Source organism: Littorina saxatilis, linkage group LG15 (assembly GCF_037325665.1).
Source record: "Littorina saxatilis isolate snail1 linkage group LG15, US_GU_Lsax_2.0, whole genome shotgun sequence".
Lineage (NCBI taxonomy): Eukaryota > Metazoa > Mollusca > Gastropoda > Littorinimorpha > Littorinidae > Littorina > Littorina saxatilis.
Window position 1 is genome coordinate 47,771,641 of NC_090259.1, and position 19,279 is coordinate 47,790,919.

The window sequence follows — 19,279 nt, forward strand, 5'->3', positions numbered from 1 at the left end:
GTTCGGTTCCACTGCCCGTTCTGTCCCTCCAAACCTGCGTTGTGCTACCCTCAGTGCTTCATGGACTACCATACCAAGTTCATCTACTGGCAGTAGTGGGATTTTCAGGAGTTCATCCTGATGTACATATGTATAACAGCAGGTTTTGTAGTGTTTTTATGCACTGCAGTGTGTGTTTTCATCATCTTCGTGTGTGTGATTCTGCCTGATTTGTCCCGTCACACCTGGACTGAAGTACCCTTATTCATTTATCACACAGAACAATTTTGATGGCTGTAATGTGAGTACCAGATGTTTGACTTCATTTTCATTATACACTTTCACCTGTTTTTGCAGTGTTTTGTGTTGTTTTATCTGCTGCAATGTATGTGTGTGTGTCCGAAAACTGTTTGTTTTGTGAAAAAAATGTTCATTATATCAATATTTACAAAAACATTTTTAACAAAATCCTTTTATTTTGATATCACATAATAGCCAAGGGTATTATAAAAAAAACATGCCAAATATCTAAGAGATATCTCAATAAATGAATGAGCAGTGAACAGATTAGTGAACCTACCCAAAAAAACTGAATTTTGGCCTGGTACACAGCAATACCAAAAGGCTATTATAAAAGGCAGTTAAGGGGTTAAGAGTCGTTTTTGTGATTTATTTCGCATTTAGGTCCCAGGTAACATTATGAAGTTTTAATACGATCAATCGGACCTATTATTAAGTTAGTGTATCAACTTTTGAACGAACTGCGCCCAGTAGTTTCCCAGCAATAAGCTGTTAAGTCGAGACAGACAGACACACACACAATTAAAGTCTGCTGGACCCTCCTACTGCGTACTCGGGGATAAAAATCACTCTTACCTTAAACTTCAATGGAAACAATACAATCCACAATCCAGTAAAGAATCACAATTGTTCACATTGTTCAATGGGTTTCACTGCACATTTACTCACAAATCCACAGCTGCTTTTTGTTCTCTTTTGTTCAGGTCACAGTTCTTATATTTTGCAATGTATGAGTTTGTTGTTGTTGTTGGTGGTGTTGTTGTCGTTGATGGTTTCTCTCTCCTAAATCAGCACAAGAACATTCTTATACCTTTCACAAGTTTTTCACTCTGTCACTCAAAAATGCCCCTCTGCTGCTCTGTACTAACTTTGAGGTTGCATTGCAGACTGCACTGACTGCAGTCAACATTCTTCATTGCCTTCGCTTTTGTTATCTTGCCGCGGCTGTTGTCAAATTGTTTACCCTGAAGTTTACTGTCTTTTCTAATAATTTTTGACTCACATGCGAAACAAAAGTGAGTCTATGTACTCACCCGAGTCGTCCGTCCGTCCGTCCGTCCGGACGTCCGTCCGTCCGGAAAACTTTAACGTTGGATATTTCTTGGACACTATTCAGTCTATCAGTACCAAATTTGGCAAGATGGTGTATGATGACAAGGCCCCAAAAAACATACATAGCATCTTGACCTTGCTTCAAGGTCAAGGTCGCAGGGGCCATAAATGTTGTCTAAAAAACCGCTATTTTTCACATTTTTCCCATTTTCTCTGAAGTTTTTGAGATTGAATACCTCACCTATATATGATATATAGGACAAAGTAAGCCCCATCTTTTGATACCAGTTTGGTTTACCTTGCTTTAAGGTCAAGGTCACAGGAGCTCTTCAAAGTTGGATTGTATACATATTTTGAAGTGACCTTGACCCTGAACTATGGAAGATAACTGTTTCAAACTTAAAAATTATGTGGGGCACATGTTATGCTTTCATCATGAGACACATTTGGTCACATATGATCAAGGTCAAGGTCACTTTGACCCTTTTGAAATGTGACCAAAATAAGGTAGTGAACCACTAAAAGTGATCATATCTCATGGTAGAAAGAGCCAATAAGCACCATTGTACTTCCTATGTCTTGAATTAACAGCTTTGTGTTGCATGACCTTGGATGACCTTGACCTTGGGTCAAGGTCACATGTATTTTGGTAGGAAAAATGTGTAAAGCAGTTATTAGTGTATGTCATTGCTAGGTTTAGTTATTTGACCTTGACCCTGAAGGTCAAGGTCATGTCAAGGTCAAGCATGTGAGTCGTATGGGCTTTGCCCTTCTTGTTTCCAGTTTGTTGGATTGGACTGCCTTTTACGCCTCAGCTTTTTTGGTGGTGTATTGTACAATGTGGATGTTGAATATGGAGGAGGGGTTCCCTCACGGGATGTGGTGTTTGACTGGGAAACGTTGTCATCAAGGGATGTGGTGTTTGACTGGGAAACGTTGTCATCAAGGGATGTGGTGTTTGACTGGGAAGCGTTGTCATCAAGGCATGTGGTGTTTGACTGGGAAGCGTTGTCATCAAGGGATGTGGTGTTTGACTGGATAGCGTTGTCATCAAGGGATGTGGTGTTTGACTGGGAAGCATTGTCATCAAGGGATGTGGTGTTTGACTGGGTAGTGTTGTCATCAAGGGATGTGGTGTTTGACTGGGAAGCGTCAAGTTGTCATCAAGGGATGTGGTGCTTGACTGGGAAGCGTTGTCATCACGGGATGTGCTGGTAGATGGTGATGTTCTTTCATCGACTACAAATGGAGAATCCGAAGTGCTCTGAGAACGCTCAGTGCACTCGGAGGAACCAAACATGGAATAGATATGTGTTTTGGTTGCCAGACACCCATCATAATGTTCCGCCATGCCAGTGGCAGCTAGCAATGCCATGTAGATTGGCTGGAAGGCGCTGCAAGTGACGGAGGGCATTGGTGGTGTTATGCATACAATAGGCTGCTGCTTTTTACTGGTGAAAATTTTCACCCGCCTTCCAGTAAAATTTGCAAGTGCCAATGGCACTACGTCATTTGCTATGGTATTCCAAACCCCAGGTGTTTTCATGAGTGTCAAGGATCCCTTTTGTCAAGAACTACTGACTTTGATGATTTTAATATTAAGTGCAAGTTTTCCAGAGGTTGTGTTTTGAGCTGATGCCAGGCCGCTCTTTCGTGTATGTTCTGTAGTAGTCTCGACCAGCTCTCGAGCGATCCGTCTATTTTAGTTAGTCGCGTTTACGTCAAGCAGATGACGTAATAAGATGGAGAACGCGTCATGGTATTGGGTTCCATGGTGGGCGGTTACCTGAGCTAGCAGCTGACTAAAACCAGCACCGTAATTTAGAGTGTTGTTACTGGATATTTGGTAGACTAGATGCAATTGTCATATTCTTCTTGGTAAATACCATTGACTGTGTGTGAATGTGAATGCATGCTACGACTGCTTACTGTTATAAATAACCCTAACCTGTTCCTTGAGGTTAGTCTGAAAATGACTTGATGAAGTTTATAGTTGTAAGAGAACAATTTGCGCAAATTAGAATAGACTCTGAGGATACTCTGTACCTGTGCAGCGTGTAACCTGGGGAGGGAGAGCGCCGGCACGTCGAGTGCGCGAGCAATCCCTGTCAGTGTCAGGAACTCTGGTCAACGGCTATGATGGTGGTGCCGGTATACAGACAGGGGAAAGTGCATGATTTCACCATGGGACAATGGTGACCCCGAGCTAGAGAAAGTCAATGGTGAATCGACTGCCTGCATCTGGACTGGCCTATTCGGGAATTAAACATTGGGGCCTAGTGGATCAAGCCAGTGGATTCCGTGGATTTGCCTTCGGGACTGGAATGATCTATGTTTATTTATACTCAGTGATTGGAAGTGTTTACTGTATGTTCTGAACGTGTGATGTTGCGTATTTTGTATTATCTCGGATTAATGTGTTTAGTATCAGTATAAATGTGAAATGTGATCTCTTTTTAGTTGGCTTTATGAAATAGTATGTATGAGTTTGTGACAACTGGCAGGGATTGCTCGCGCACTCGACGTGCCGGCGCTCTCCCTCCCCAGGTTACACGCTGCACAGGTACAGAGTATCCTCAGAGTCTATTCTGATTTGCGCAAATTGTTCTCTTACTACTATAAACTTCATCAAGTCATTTTCAGACTAACCTCAAGGAACAGGTTAGGGTTATTTATAACAGTAAGCAGTCGTAGCATGCATTCACATTCACACACAGTCAATGGTATTTACCAAGAAGAATATGACAATTGCATCTAGTCTACCAAATATCCAGTAACAACACTTACCCCTCTCAAGGGCGTTTTAGCACTCTAAATTACGGTGCTGGTTTTAGTCAGCTGCTAGCTCAGGTAACCGCCCACCATGGAACCCAATACCATGACGCGTTCTCCATCTTATTACGTCATCTGCTTGACGTAAACGCGACTAACTACAATAGACGGATCGGTCGAGACTACTACAGAACATACACGAAAGAGCGGTCTGGCATCAGCTCAAAACACAACCTCTGGAAAACTTGCACTTAATATTAAAATCATCAAAGTCGGTAGTTCTTGACAAAAGGGATCCTTGACAATGGAAGCTATTGCTTGTCTAGCCTGGTTTGCTGAATGGCAGTTGCTGACAAATCCCAGGTAGAAAAGAACGTGTTGTTCCATGTGGCCACACAGTGCCTGCCTTAGAGTACAGTGATCGTGAGTGGCAAGGTGTAAGCTTGCTGCCCTGAAAAAGCAATTGCCATCCCCGTTGACTTGTTGTCGTTCCATGCCATTGACTTCCAGCAGTCTATCTAGTCGTTTGTTATGGATATTCATGGCAACTTGACGCAAGCTTTCTTGTTGTCTGCTAGCATTGACAACCTTTGTCAAGTCTTGATCTCCACCTCCACACACACACACCAATAAGTCATGATTAGTGCACATGTATTTGCTACTTTTCATTCATATATGTGTCATGTTTTACCCCCTTTTATTGACTCACATGCGAAGCAAAAGTGAGTCTATGTACTCACCCGAGTCGTCCGTCCGTCCGTCCGTCCGGACGTCCGTCCGGACGTCCGTCCGGACGTCCGTCCGTCCGGAAAACTTTAACGTTGGATATTTCTTGGACACTATTCAGTCTATCAGTACCAAATTTGGCAAGATGGTGTATGATGACAAGGCCCCAAAAAACATACATAGCATCTTGACCTTGCTTCAAGGTCAAGGTCGCAGGGGCCATAAATGTTGCCTAAAAAACAGCTATTTTTCACATTTTTCCCATTTTCTCTGAAGTTTTTGAGATTCAATACCTCACCTATATATGATATATAGGGCAAAGTAAGCCCCATCTTTTGATACCAGTTTGGTTTACCTTGCTTCAAGGTCAAGGTCACAGGAGCTCTTCAAAGTTGGATTGTATACATATTTTGAAGTGACCTTGACCCTGAACTATGGAAGATAACTGTTTCAAACTTAAAAATTATGTGGGGCACATGTTATGCTTTCATCATGAGACACATTTGGTCACATATGATCAAGGTCAAGGTCACTTTGACCCTTATGAAATGTGACCAAAATAAGGTAGTGAACCCCTAAAAGTGACCATATCTCATGGTAGAAAGAGCCAATAAGCACCATTGTACTTCCTATGTCTTGAATTAACAGCTTTGTGTTGCATGACCTTGGATGTATTTTGGTAGGAAAAATGTGTAAAGCATGTGAGTCGTATGGGCTTTGCCCTTCTTGTTTGATTATGCAATTCTCTACACATTACTTTCACTACTGTCATGAAATCAACACTCTCTCTCTGTCTGTTTGTCTCTCTCTCTCTCTCTCTCTCTCTCTCTCTCTCTCTCTCTGTCACACACACACACACACACACACACACACACACACACACACACACACACACACACACACACACACACACACACACACCCGTGTGTAAGTTCATGATAGATTTGTACTCACAGCCCCGATCAAGACGTGGTTGTTCTCCTTCGCAATCCATCCAATCTATGTTTTCATCCATAACCAGTAGCAGGTCTTCATCACAACCCGACCATTCTGCGTTTTCATCCATGTTATTCTGAAAAACGAAATACACTTTAATTAATGTGTATGTTTTACTCTTAGAACCACTGTAGACTGAAACCATATCAGCCTTGCAATGCAGTCCCAGAGATGCCAAGCCCATTTCCCGCCTTGATCAGTGCATAGGCATATATCACATCGCCCATAACCATTGTTCTCGCAGACCCATTCTTTCTCAGACTCCCCTAGCTATCTCTCTTTCTCTCTGATACCAACGGCATTTAACCAACCCCCTCCCCACCCAACCCCCCTCAATGCGCATCCACTGTCTAAACGCAAGTTACCTTTCCAGATAACCTCCATTCTGTACTTTAATTATCTACATTTACAACATATCTAATTATGTACGCACTGCTGTTTAATTTACTTGCTTTAAAAACTGCATTTCACTGAGTAAGAAGCAATGACAAAGGCCAAAACTGCATACAATTTCTGGGTAATTGTTCAATACACAGGTTTTATGATAAGTGTCGTGTAACTGCCTGACTTAAAAAAAAAACAATTAAATTATTTTTACATGCGACCAATGTGGAATTTTGACGTTGAATATATATACTATGTAAAGTGCCATATGACTACAAAGTACAACATTAGTGTGAACAGCGCTGTTAAAACAATTTGTGAGTACCACTACCAGTGCTATTTGTTTATGATAAGGATTGATTAGCTGTAACAAACATTATTTTAATAATCATAAAACAAGAGGTAACTTACCAATTTCAAGAGTAGTTGAAGAGTATCAAATCAATGAAGACTCTTTCCCCCGAAATCGGCGTATGGCTGCCTAAATGGCGGGGTAAAAACGGTCATACACGTAAAAATCCACTCGTGCTAAAAACATGAGTGAACGTGGGAGTCTAAGCCCATGAACGAAGAAAGAAAGAAATGAAGACTCTTCGTGGCTTGTGGTAAATCAGTGAGACAACTTTCTTCAAGAGACTGTGCAACCCAAATGGAAGGATTTGAAGTAAACTACAGTCCAGATGAAGGAGAAATGAAAATGAGAGCGTGAGAAAATGTCCCGTTAGCAGTCTCAGACAATAGTGAGGAGTGCCAGATGTTGGCTTGTTGACCACTGATGTACCCATTTCCCTCTATTCAGTGCAGGCCACAACCCTATTTATCTGAGGTGTCGGGTTGTTGCATTCCACACTCACCACTCCTTGCTGTGAGCCCTCCTGCCACAAGGATATATGTTATCACTTACATGTTGGCTTGTTGCATGCATTGCCAGGCCTTGTGACCACTAGGCCACTCAGAGCTACAACACTGCAAGACCCAGACAAGTGGTTGTGGCATAAACTTATCCCTCCCTTTCCTTGCATCTTGAAAAGCCACAACCGTATACTGCCCAGTATGTGGTTGTTGCTTGCACCAACACCACACATCCTTCCAATGCAACAACCATATAGGGCTAATATCTTGGAAATTACTTTTTGCATGAGATCCTTGTTTTAACATAATGTTTATAACTCCCTTTCATACATAAAAGTATTAAAATTGAAAATTGTGACTTTTTGGAGATATATGGTTGTGGGTCTGACGGGAAGTTGGAGATATAGGGTTGTGGCTCTGACGGGAAGTTGGAGATATAGGGTTGTGGCTCTGACGGGAAGTTGGAGATATAGGGTTGTGGCTCTGAGCAGACGAACTGTTGGTGACCGTTAGCGTTTTGTCCTTCTTCGCCTGGGCTCTGGTCGTCACAGCACTTACAACCTGCGGCTGGTCGCGGCGATGCACAGTGGTTCTGTCATCTCGTAACAGTTCGCTGATATCTTCATTCGCGAATGGCAGTGGGTCTTCCTCCTCAGCCGCGGGCTGAGCTGAGCCCGGTCTCCATTCGGAATCAGGTTCATCAGGACGTCTCACACCCCCAATGTTATTAATAGATCGTACAAGGGCTTCTTCAGGCAGACGGCCTCAACTTCTCCGATGAAGTATGGAGTGTCGATCTGGATCTTTGCCACTGGTGCCTTCACGCATTTGCTGTCAGCCACGAGCGTCCATTTGAAGTCACCAGTGAGCTTCTCTGTTGGCACCAGATCCTCTTTGACGATGACCCCATTGCAGCCCGAATCTCTGAGAACAGTCACTTCCTGCTTCTCAACAAATCCCTTCGACACGGGCATCTTCGACACTGACACAGCTGCGCTGGCGACGACAGAGATTGACTTGCCATTGGCTAGTAGAAGCTGGCCATCAGATATACATTCTTCCACGTCCGATGGTGTAGCCACTTGCTCGGCAGCCCTTGGCAGTATGACGCTGCTCGCACATACTTGTTTGTTCGAGCCACTCGTTTGCCTCTTGTTGTCGTAAAATCTCTGTCGATGTTCTTGCGCTTTGTTATTGTCATGTCTGTTATTTTTCTTTTGGGGACAGTTGGCGACTCGGTGGCCCTTGGCCTTGCAATGGAAGCACGTTATGTTCTGCCCTTCATTGGATGATGGGGCGGACTCAGTTTGTCCCTTGGCAGGTTGGTTTCCCTGGTTTCCGCTCTTCTGGAAAGGTTTCGTTGACTTTGACGTCCCCAGGGTCCTTCCATGAGCAATGAGATAACGCTCAGCAGCATCAGTAATGTCCTTCAAACCCCGCAGTTTTTGCTCTTCCAAGCGGGTCGCCAGGTCCTTCGGGCAGGCATTAAGGAACTGCTCCTTCACGATCAAGTCCCGCAGACTCTTGTATGACTGCTCTTCACCTGATAACTCTACCCACTTCTGCAGATATGACGACAGGCGCTCCACAAACTGGCTCGGTGTCTCTCCAGACAAGGGCTGGCATTCGCGGGAGCGTTGACGGTAGCCCCTTTCAGTGAAATTGTAGCAACGCAACAGGGCTTCCTTCAGTACATCATAGTCTCTGGCGTCATCGTTTGAGAGTCTTGTGCCGTCGCGATATAACCTTGAATGGTTGAAAACGACGTTAAACACCAAATAAAGAAAGAAAAAGTCTTGTGTAGACCTCAAGTGCTGCCCCAGTCAAATGTGCGCTGAGTTGAATCGCCCAGTCGTCGCGCTGCCATCTGGCACTCTCGGCGAACCTCTCGAATCTTGCTAGGTGGCAGTCGATCTGGTTCTTCCCTTCAGCGAATGCTGGTAGTTTCGATGCCCTGTGTAGCATTTGCTGCTGGTTATCTCTTTGGCATGGTGCCTCGTGCTCATTTTGAACACGCACCATTTCTGTCTGGAGCTCTAAGCGCTTCATCTCCATTTCTATCTGGAGCTCTAAGCGTTTCAGCTCCATTTGCCTTTCTTCACGCTGTGCTTCTCTTTCTTTACGCTCACGCTGCGCTTGTCTTTCTTCACGCTGTGCTTCTCTTTCTTCACGCTGCGCTTGTCTTTCTTCACGCTCACGCTGCGCTTGTCTTTCTTCACGCTGCGCTAGCAGTTGTGTCTGGGACTCGACGAACTCCGTCAGCTGCTTGCCTTTTAGTCCCAGTTCAATTCCTTTTTCCCAGAACTCAGCCATTCTGGTCTTTTCCGTTGCGTAAAATTAATTCGTAAAAAACATCGCAGTTCTTGACTCTTTGGGTGCAAGTCAATGAAACTTGGTAGTTCTTCTAACGGATAGCTGCCTGAGGTATGACTAAAAGCCCCAGGGGCTCCGTGCACCTGGATTTGACAAGTTCAGTACCTTTAACTTCAAATATTACACTACAGTTCTTGAGCGTGGGTATCATTATTGACTCGACTCAAGTGTCCAAGTCTCTCCGTTCACATTAGTGTACTGTACATTTTCTTTATCTCACTGTTTGAGTTAAGTTATTAACTGACCCTATTCTCCTGTTCACTTTTTATAAGAATAAAAAGCAGTATCAAGTAGCGTTAACTTCAAGTGTGACCGACATTATGTTGTTGTCTGGCTCCAAAATGCATTGACCAATCGCCTAAAGGCGCTGATGCCATTGCATGAAAGGAAGCAAGCGATTAAAAATGGGCGTCGACAGAGCCAATGAAGGGGGATAACTACTTGCAGTTCTCATTCACTTGTGGTTGTGTTCAGTTGTAGTAAATGTTTACTGAGCCTGAATTTGCTGTTCAGAGGATGTTACATGTAAAAAACCGCCTGTGTTGCACAACATTGGAAAATTTGCCTTTGACAAGTGATTTTCATCAGTGCACTTATATTAGATTTTTTCATGTGTACAATTGTTGTGCTATTTGATGGTTTAAAAAAAAAAGAAGCTTATGCTGCAACAAAAATTAGTGGTAAAAAACCCCAAATCAGCATCCGGTCAAAAATCCAAACTGATGTTAAGTGTTTATCTGCTTCACATCAAACATTTTTGTTTAAGTACAGCAGGGGTTATGTTTCTGATATGTATTACACATGAGCAAAAGCTTTTTTTCACATTGGCCTTCTACGAGTGCAATTCAGTCTGCACTGCATGTGCTGGACTGCTTTTTGACTCACATGCGAAGCAAAAGTGAGTCTATGTACTCACCCGAGTCGTCCGTCCGTCCCCCCCGTACGTCCGGCCGGCCGGCAGAAAACTTTAACGTTGGATATTTCTTGGACACTATTCAGTCTATCAGTACCAAATTTGGCAAGATGGTGTATGATGACAAGGCCCCAAAAAACATACATGGCATCTTGACCTTGCTTCAAGGTCAAGGTCGCAGGGGCCATAAATGTTGTCTAAAAACCAGCTATTTTTCACATTTTCCCATTTTCTCTGAAGTGTTTGAGATTCAATACCTCACCTATATATGATATATAGGGCAAAGTAAGCCTCATCTTTTGATACCAGTTTGGTTTACCTTGCTTCAAGGTCAAGGTCACAGGAGCTCTTCAAAGTTGGATTGTATACATATTTTGAAGTGACCTTGACCCTGAACTATGGAAGATAACTGTTTCAAACTTAAAAATTATGTGGGGCACATGTTATGCTTTCATCATGAGACACATTTGGTCACATATGATCAAGGTCAAGGTCACTTTGACCCTTATGAAATGTGACCAAAATAAGGTAGTGAACCACTAAAAGTGACCATATCTCATGGTAGAAAGAGCCAATAAGCACCATTGTACTTCCTATGTCTTGAATTAACAGCTTTGTGTTGCATGACCTTGGATGACCTTGACCTTGGGTCAAGGTCACATGTATTTTGGTAGGAAAAATGTGTAAAGCAGTTCTTAGTGTATGATGTCATTGCTAGGTTTTGTTATTTGACCTTGACCCTGAAGGTCAAGGTCATGTAAAGGTCAAGGTCAGGCATGTGAGTCGTATGGGCTTTGCCCTTCTTGTTATCAGTTTTGTTCTAGTTATCCTTTCTTTTGGTCATTTTGAAGCCTATTTGATAATGTTGAAAACTGAAGCTTTATTTTTTGTATTGGGTATTTTCCAGGTTGACCGAGTTGCTTGTTCATGCTTAAATATGTGCCTAAGGTTCACAGCCATATGTCAGGGTCAAATGTCCTTCATTTTTGGCTCACGTAAGTGTAGCCTATGCGATCGTAACTTTGTCTGTCTGTGCGTGCGTGCGTGCGTGCGTGCGTGCGTCTGTGCGTGTGTATGTCTGTGGTAGAAACTCTAACATTTGAAGACGTCACATTACATTGACGTCACATTATGACGTAAGAGGGTTAGACGTCACGCGAAGGAAGTACTGACAGTCTCGGTCATTATTATTTTGAGCGCGCCGAGACTAGTTGGCAGTCGTGTCCTTGTAAGTAGGCTACATGCAGACAGATCTAGATCTAGTGTCTCGCTTTCTTGCACAGTTTCACCTATGCTCTTTCTGTGTGTGTGTGTGTGTGTGTGTGTGTGTGTGTGTGTGTGTGTGTGTGTGTGTGTGTGTGTGTGTGTGTGTGTGTGTGTGTGTGTGTGTGTGTGTGTGTGTGTGACGGAGTGATTGAGTTTGTGTTACTGTTTGTCGATTTCTTACGTGAGCCTTGATGGCTTCGCCTCTTGTTATACAATGTTTTTTCCATTATTGGAAAGTTTGTTTGGGTTAATATTATTTTTGATCAAATGAACACTTGACCTTTGTTTTCATTAATAAAATGTTGTGGACTGCAAATTATTTTGTTTGTTTAAGTGAGAGTGTGTAATTTGTAAAGCAATTTTGTGGCCTGCGTGAGATTTTGTAAAGTGGAGGTGTCGACTGCGTGAGATTGCGTAAAGTAGTTGTGAGAGTGCGTAAAGTAGTCGTGTCAACTTCGTGGGAGTGCGTAAAACAATTGTGACATCTACGTGGAGAGTGCGTAAAGCAATTGTAACATCTGCGTGGAGAGTGCGTAAAGTAGTTGTGTCACCTGCGTGAGTGCGTAAAGCAATCGTGACGTCTGCGTGAGAGCGCATACTTAGTCTTCATGTTGCATAAGTGTGCGCTGGGGGCGCGTATGGTCTTCGTTATCTGAGGGAAAACGAATTCGTCACGCACTGATTTCGATTTGCAAAAACGCGCGCGTATCGAGTTGGAACGCATTATTTGGCGACTGCGAGACGCATTCGCTGCGCATAATTTTGCTGGCTGGGTACCTGCCATGTGGCCACTTTTCCACTGCTGTCCTCAGTCTTATACTTTTCATCAAGACTTGTCACCATGCCGAGTGGATCCAAATTCGAAAGTCGCCATGTGGCTGAGGCATATCTGACATACTCTCAGAGTCATCTTGTTGTAGCTTATCCTCCTTTTTGATACAAAAGGCAAAATGCGATTAGTTGTGATGACTACAACCTACACAAATATAAACAGTGTTTTGATACTGAATGGTCGGGGTATACAAGCCACTTTACCTATGCAGCATGGGAACCCTACAATATGCGAAACATATCAACTGACTGCAGCAGCCTGGTTCTTAAAATAATTCTGACGGTCAACACAGTCAACACACTATTCACAGTCCATTTGTTTGGACGACTGTCGTTGTCTCAAAACTCGCATTCTACCTGCTGTCCAAAAGAAGCTAATCTTACGTTGTGCTGCCTTGAAAGAAAATGCCAAAAAAGACAAGGAATCTGTTGCAATGTAAGTTTATCAAACGTTAGCAAATCATGATAGTGCGTAAAGAGCAAACAGTACAATCAAAGAATGAAACGCGATACAGATCTATAGATCTAGCATTTAAAAACTGTCTTTCAAATTTAAGGAAGTTGTTGCAAGGTACCATATTTTACAGACAGAACCTTGACAGAGCATGTTTTAAAACTGAGGCAAGCATGTTTTGAAACTGAGGCAAAATCGTAATAATGTTGACTTTGAGAACAGATTCATTCCGTTTCCTTATATCTGCATGTTCAAATACATTGTGGACAGTTTTAAACGGGCAGAGTAAACTTGAGACTCAACTGCAAGTTTTGAAATTCACATAAACTGAACCAAGCACAAAGACATCCAAACATTACAGGGACTTCAGATCAACTCATTTCACTAGAGGTGACTGCCTAGCACTGTATTTGATATCCGTGTCTGCTGAAATAAAAAGAAATTAAACAAAACGGATTATCAGTAAGCTTAGGTGACACGTTGTAAGAGTGGGAGACACTAGATCTGTCTGTACTTACCGGGGACACGACTGCCAGATCGACACTGCGCTTCCGACAGCTCTTCCTCGTGCAGACACTGGAAAAATGGTGTGCAGATCATACCGTGAGAAATCTCCTTTGGTATCTTCTTTATCTATTTTTCTGGAGCTAAGAAACCGAACAATGTGAAATCGTCTTCCCCGAATCGGCGAATGCAGAGGTGAGACCTGAAAAAGTAAATCTATTCCACAATCTTTCACGCGACCTGACCTGATCTTGACCCCTGACCTGGTCTACATACCACACACGACACAAACCAGTCGCCTGCTTTTACCCCCCAAAACCCCCCCACCACCCGTTTTCTTTGGATATACACTTTAACAACACACATGCCGACGAAATGTTGATCATTGCTTCAATACTCTGAAGATGTTGCTTGGATAATAACCAGGTGAAATTAGTATTTCGGTGTTCAGTCAAATGTTAAAGTTTCTATCACATACACACGCACGCACGCATGCACGCACGCACGCACAGACAGACAAAGTTTACCATAGCATAGGCTACACTTACGTGAGCCAACGAGAAACTTCTGAAGCATGTGTGCTTTGTGCCATGAATCTCTGAGCTTTAAAACAGCGAGAAATTAGCATTGTCTTCAGATTAACATGATGTCTTCAGTTAGGATTTTAACACACGTGTGGTGTTGCAGATTTGATAACATTAAAGGCAAACTCAGCTTCACGTAAACCATTAGTTTCTAGACACAGACACTGTCAGGCTTTTACAAACACCCTTTTGTTTAAAACTCACCGCTTGAGAACATCCTAGATGCCCTCCATAAAGCATTTTTCAAAGAATACATTTTTCTGTGGCCAGCCGGATTGTCTCGTACCACAATTGGACGCCTCGTTTTGGCGCTAGAGCTAACTGTTAAAATCTAAATAATAAATTGACAGCTTGTAACACAAACATTCTTAAATCATAAAAGATTTCTTTTTTCATCAAAACAAGATCAGTACAATTCGAAGTTTTGAAAGTTTTAAAAAAGGGAGCCCGGAAGCAAGTCACGTAAGGTCGAGTTGCCCAAAGCAGACGAATGTTCTGCATATCGCTACCTGTTTCAAAGCCAACCGTCGCCAATAAGTTTGTGTTACTCGCATTTGTTTGTTGCATTTTATATTCAGAGGTAGACTATTACGTGCTATTCCAGATACAGCAAGTCGCATTGAAATCACAAACTGACGACGACATTGTGAAAAAAAGGAAAGTGTGTGACACGGGTTCACGATGGCTCAGGGGTATGATAAACCACGAAATGTAGAGTGTGGTTTACGTAATTTAAATAGCCAATAAAATGAACTGTCATTTAATGCTGTTAAATGCTTTTGAAAGTGTGTTCCATACGGTTAGAACTACTTTTTTCGTGAGAAGATTTAAAATGTTCTGTAAACCATATGAGGCAGACTGCATGCCTTTAATGATCTGGGTGACTTCATCACTTGTGTTTGTTATCATATCTGGTTCATACACGTGTGTTGTTTCTTGTGTGTTTGTTTTGTTTCAGAAATAAGTAGTACATTTAAACGTTATGTTTGAATAACGTGCATTTACTTACAGCCAGATACAACATGTGGGGTCTGCAAGCACTTGTGGATGGGGACATCTGTTATACCTGGAGTGACTACAGAGCGTGGGATCGTTGGGAAGCGAAACATTCAAGCGGTGAGAGAAAAAAAAATAGAAAAACGAAAGGGTGTTCGGTAAAGTTTACCCGTAATTTAAAAACAAGTCGCGTAAGGCGAAAATACAACTAAAAAAACGTTCATTTAGCGGGTTATTAAAATATATTTCTTTGAGGTTGCAAGGCAATGGCATCGCTGAGATGTACTCCTTCGAACACACGACACAGGTTAGAAATTGACTGCATTTGGGCGCTTTTTACGGCCAAAACAGAGTGAGCTTTTTGACGGGTTTATCGAAAAATCACTTCGGGGGCAGGTGTACAATCCTGTGTACAGTGCCAAATCATACATCATTCAAAAGAGCAAAGTATGTTCTTTATTCTAACATATGGGCTAGGGTAAGTCATAGATATAAATAGACAGTATATGTCTATTATATCTGTAGGCAAGTGTATTCCATTCCTTCGATAGTCTCGTCATCTACACTTGTGTGAAAAATGCAATTTTGAGTCTGTTTTGCATAAAAGACCTGCGAGATTTGTAGAAGTCAAAACAACAAATTACAGTCCAGCCTCTCAACCTTCGTTCCATGCAATTTGTTTGTCTGTGCGTATAGACTGAGGGGTGCCCCGAAATGATTTGTAATCACAACATTCACAGACTTCAAATACGCCATTGAAAAACTCGTCCACGTGCGTTTTAGATATATTTACTTGGGTGACTAAAACTGTCGTACCTACCAAAGGCCGCTTCGCGTAACAAAATGACTACCAGAGTCGCAAGGCTCGGAATATTTTTTACAAGAAAGTTATATTTCGTTGTTCTAGTCCGAATGAATATGAAGATATGGCGAGTTGAAAACGCCGATTCTTTCGCCAGAAACACGTCTGTTTCCATACCGGAAAGAAGGAATGGACTGAGAGCTACTAGAAGCACGGCGCCGTGCGTACAATCGACCGAATGATGTTATTCACACAATACCATTTAGCGATCTCCAAAACATCATTTAAAAGCAAACTATTTACTGAAATCAAGAAGTATCTTAGTTCTAGCCGTGCATATTGGGCACCCCCTGTCGCATGCACACTGGACCGTGCGTATATACGCCGTCGCAATCAAGGCAAGTAACTCAGTGAGTGAAAACATTAGCAAGAACCGCAACTTGCGTAACACCTTAAAAAAGAGAATCTTAAATCGGGGGTAAATTTAGATAAGTTATGAACATAAAATCTGAAAAGGCAAGGTCTTAAATGAAGGAAGTCTTAACTTTGGGAGTGCCACTGTATACACTTACTCTTACTCAAATTGTCAATGATAGCCTGTTATCTGGTGTTTTTCCATCATTGTTCAAAACTGCACTTGTCAAACCACTTCTCAAAAAACCTAGTCTTGATGTCAATATTTTGAAGAATTATCGTCCTGTATCTAATTTATCATTCTTGTCCAAAGTTTTTGAAAAGGTAGTTTTGAAGCAGCTGTTGTCATATTTGATCACCCATGATTTGATCTCGCATTCTCAGTCCGCTTAACGCGCTTATCTCACTGTACTTAAACAGCCCTATTTAAGGACAGGTGGGCCAGTGCAAAATTGACCAAATCGTTCAAAACACTGTTTTGGGTATTTTAGCAGATTATGTTTCCATAACATACCTATCATCCATGTGTGTCGGTGTTTTTGTCAAAAGTGTCCTATTTATCTGTCAATAAAGACAAAATGTGAACATGTGTGGCATTGATTGTCTTCTGTAGTCGATATTCCCCCGCCAAAAAAATGTCTCATTTCAAAGGCTAGTTACGGCTTTGTCCTCAGCAAAACAGTGCATTCACGACATACGAAACTGCGCAGCAGCTCTTGACCTATAACATGACATCAGTGTTTTGATGAATGTTCCATTCACTCAGCCACTTGTCCGTTGCAAAGGCAGCAATCGTAATCGAACGGAAATATCCTTATTTGGAAGGTACTCGACATCCATTGGTTCGTGTCATAAACCGAAATCGGGAACCAGTTTACTTTGTGAGTGCGCATGCTCAGCTTACGAATTTTGCATACGGAAACTACCGAAGAGACTCTCGGCCATGACGGGAACACCCGAAGTTCACTCGGTTTTACAACATCCTGGTTACACATCAAACGATCGGTGACAACCGAAAGCGAATTTTTCCTTGAGAAACAACCTTTGATACGATAACAATGGCTCGAAATAAGAAAGAGGTCAATGTCTTTATTAGTTCGGTTAGCAACAACAAGTAGTTCCGCTGGTACTAGGCCAAAGTTTGGATTCTGTCGGTGTTTCCGATACAGAGGAAAGCTTTGATCTCCACGCAGATCCACAGGTCGCCATTTCCGAACACGCCATGCAGCACACTTTTTACGTCTCGGCACTAGCTTGCTTTGCGCTGAATTTGAGTCAGTTTCTGTGCAGTATCTCCTCCTCGACAAGCAAGTTGAGCATTTGCTACGCAAAAAAACAAAAACAGGAGAAAGTATCCAACATCAGTCAGATTATCGGTAATGTTTGCTGGGCCTGCCATTTCCCGAACAAAACTGGATCAGCAACTGTTCGTATCAATCTGCGCTTTCGTAAATTCCGTCACTGTCTTGACGAACTGTGTCATTTTCTTCACCGCGATACACAGTTCATTGCGAAGAGCTTCCTCAGTAAATCGTTCAGATTCCACGTACGATTTGTTGTCAAAAAACAACTCAAACGAAAGTTTCAAACTCATCATCCTCCATCTTGCTTGTCGAAGCACCAAAGTACTGTATCGATGTAAAAACAAAAGCAGAAAACTTCGAGGAAACCAACAAATCGACGAGATAACGGAAGGAAATAAGTCTCGTTCTGGCTCAAGTAAGTTACCGTTAAAAATACCGTTATTTTCGCATGCAAATACAAACGAGAATCGGGTCATTGATACACGTTTAGCGCTGGGGCAGTATCCCCATGCTGGTTGACAGAGGGAAAGAAGGGATGGACGCATAAATTCTCTGCTGGCGTGCTAAAGGCTAAGTAGTTTGCAATTCAAATAAACTAAGCTGTTCATTCATAACACAGTTTTGTCCTTGTGTGTCTGTTTCAATAGTGTTTCTGTGGTGTTCAATCTTCAATGTCGTTTTTCTCAGTTCAGCCATTTTGCCTACGGTTACGTCTTGGGTTACGCGAATTCTCTGGCTGTAATTTAGCTAGAGCAATATTTTCTTTTGTAGTTTGTGCAGAATATAACATTCTGGGGGATTACGAAGGGATTTTGCTGAAATTTTATTATAGTCATATCCAGATTATTTCAAAAAATAATTTCGCAAGCGTTACCCTAAAGTTTGACAGTTGTAACAAAGAAGTGTTCCTAACTCCAAATATAAATATAATAAACAAGATCTGCTTCGTAATCCCCTAGAGCATACCCAGAAGGATAAAATAAAACAATAATTAGAAGTGTGACAATCACATCTGATGAAAATCCGTGTATCTCCTGTACTCCACTTTTGTCTGTATTTTGACTGTTTTTGTCGCGTAAAACAAAAACTAGCAACCGAAAATACAAAAAGTGACTATTCTTTGTCATCATTTGTTCATTTCTTTCATAAAATAACATTCAGACACAATAAAACATTGAAAATTAAAAAAAAGGTAGTGCACTGGCCCACCTCCCCTTAAAGTAATCAGTGACATTCTGTCTGCTCTGGATGGTGGTGATGTGTCAGTGCTTACCCTACTTGACCTTTTTGCAGCGTTCGACACGATTGACCATGTCACGCTTCTCCATAGACTTCAGACTCTGTACGGCATCTCCGGTCCACCGCTGGCATGGCTTGAGTCTTATCTCATTGGCTGGACTCAGGCTGTGCTTGTCGATGGCCAGATGTCTGCTCCAGCCCCACTTTCTTTCGGCGTTCCTCAAGGTTCAGTACTCGGTCCCATCCTTTTCATCATGTACACTAAGCCCCTCTCCACACTGATTCAAAACCATTCTGTTTTAAATCAGTCTTTTGCTGATGACACCCAGCTGTATAAACCCAGTCCCCCTGCAGAGACACATTCCGCCATCCAGACCATTCAGACATGCATCACTGATGTTAAATCTTGGATGGTCGATAACAAACTTAAGCTGAATGATGATAACACTGAAGTTTTACTGTACAAAAAGAAGAACACTACATTTCCCTCTCCCCAACCTGTTTCTGTTCAAATAGGCAACACCGACATTCTTTTCT

The 19,279-nt window shown here is 42.3% G+C and overlaps 1 protein-coding gene across 1 annotated transcript in view; it reads left to right on the plus strand.

The window, feature by feature from the left end:
* Positions 1-19,279, plus strand: part of LOC138949516 (enolase-phosphatase E1-like) — a gene marked incomplete at its 3' end in the record, with an annotated part of 167,093 nt that overhangs the window by 98,748 nt on the left and 49,066 nt on the right. The window contains 1 exon segment of the mRNA XM_070321344.1: positions 14,999-15,103. Coding sequence (XP_070177445.1) covers positions 14,999-15,103 — 105 coding nt within the window.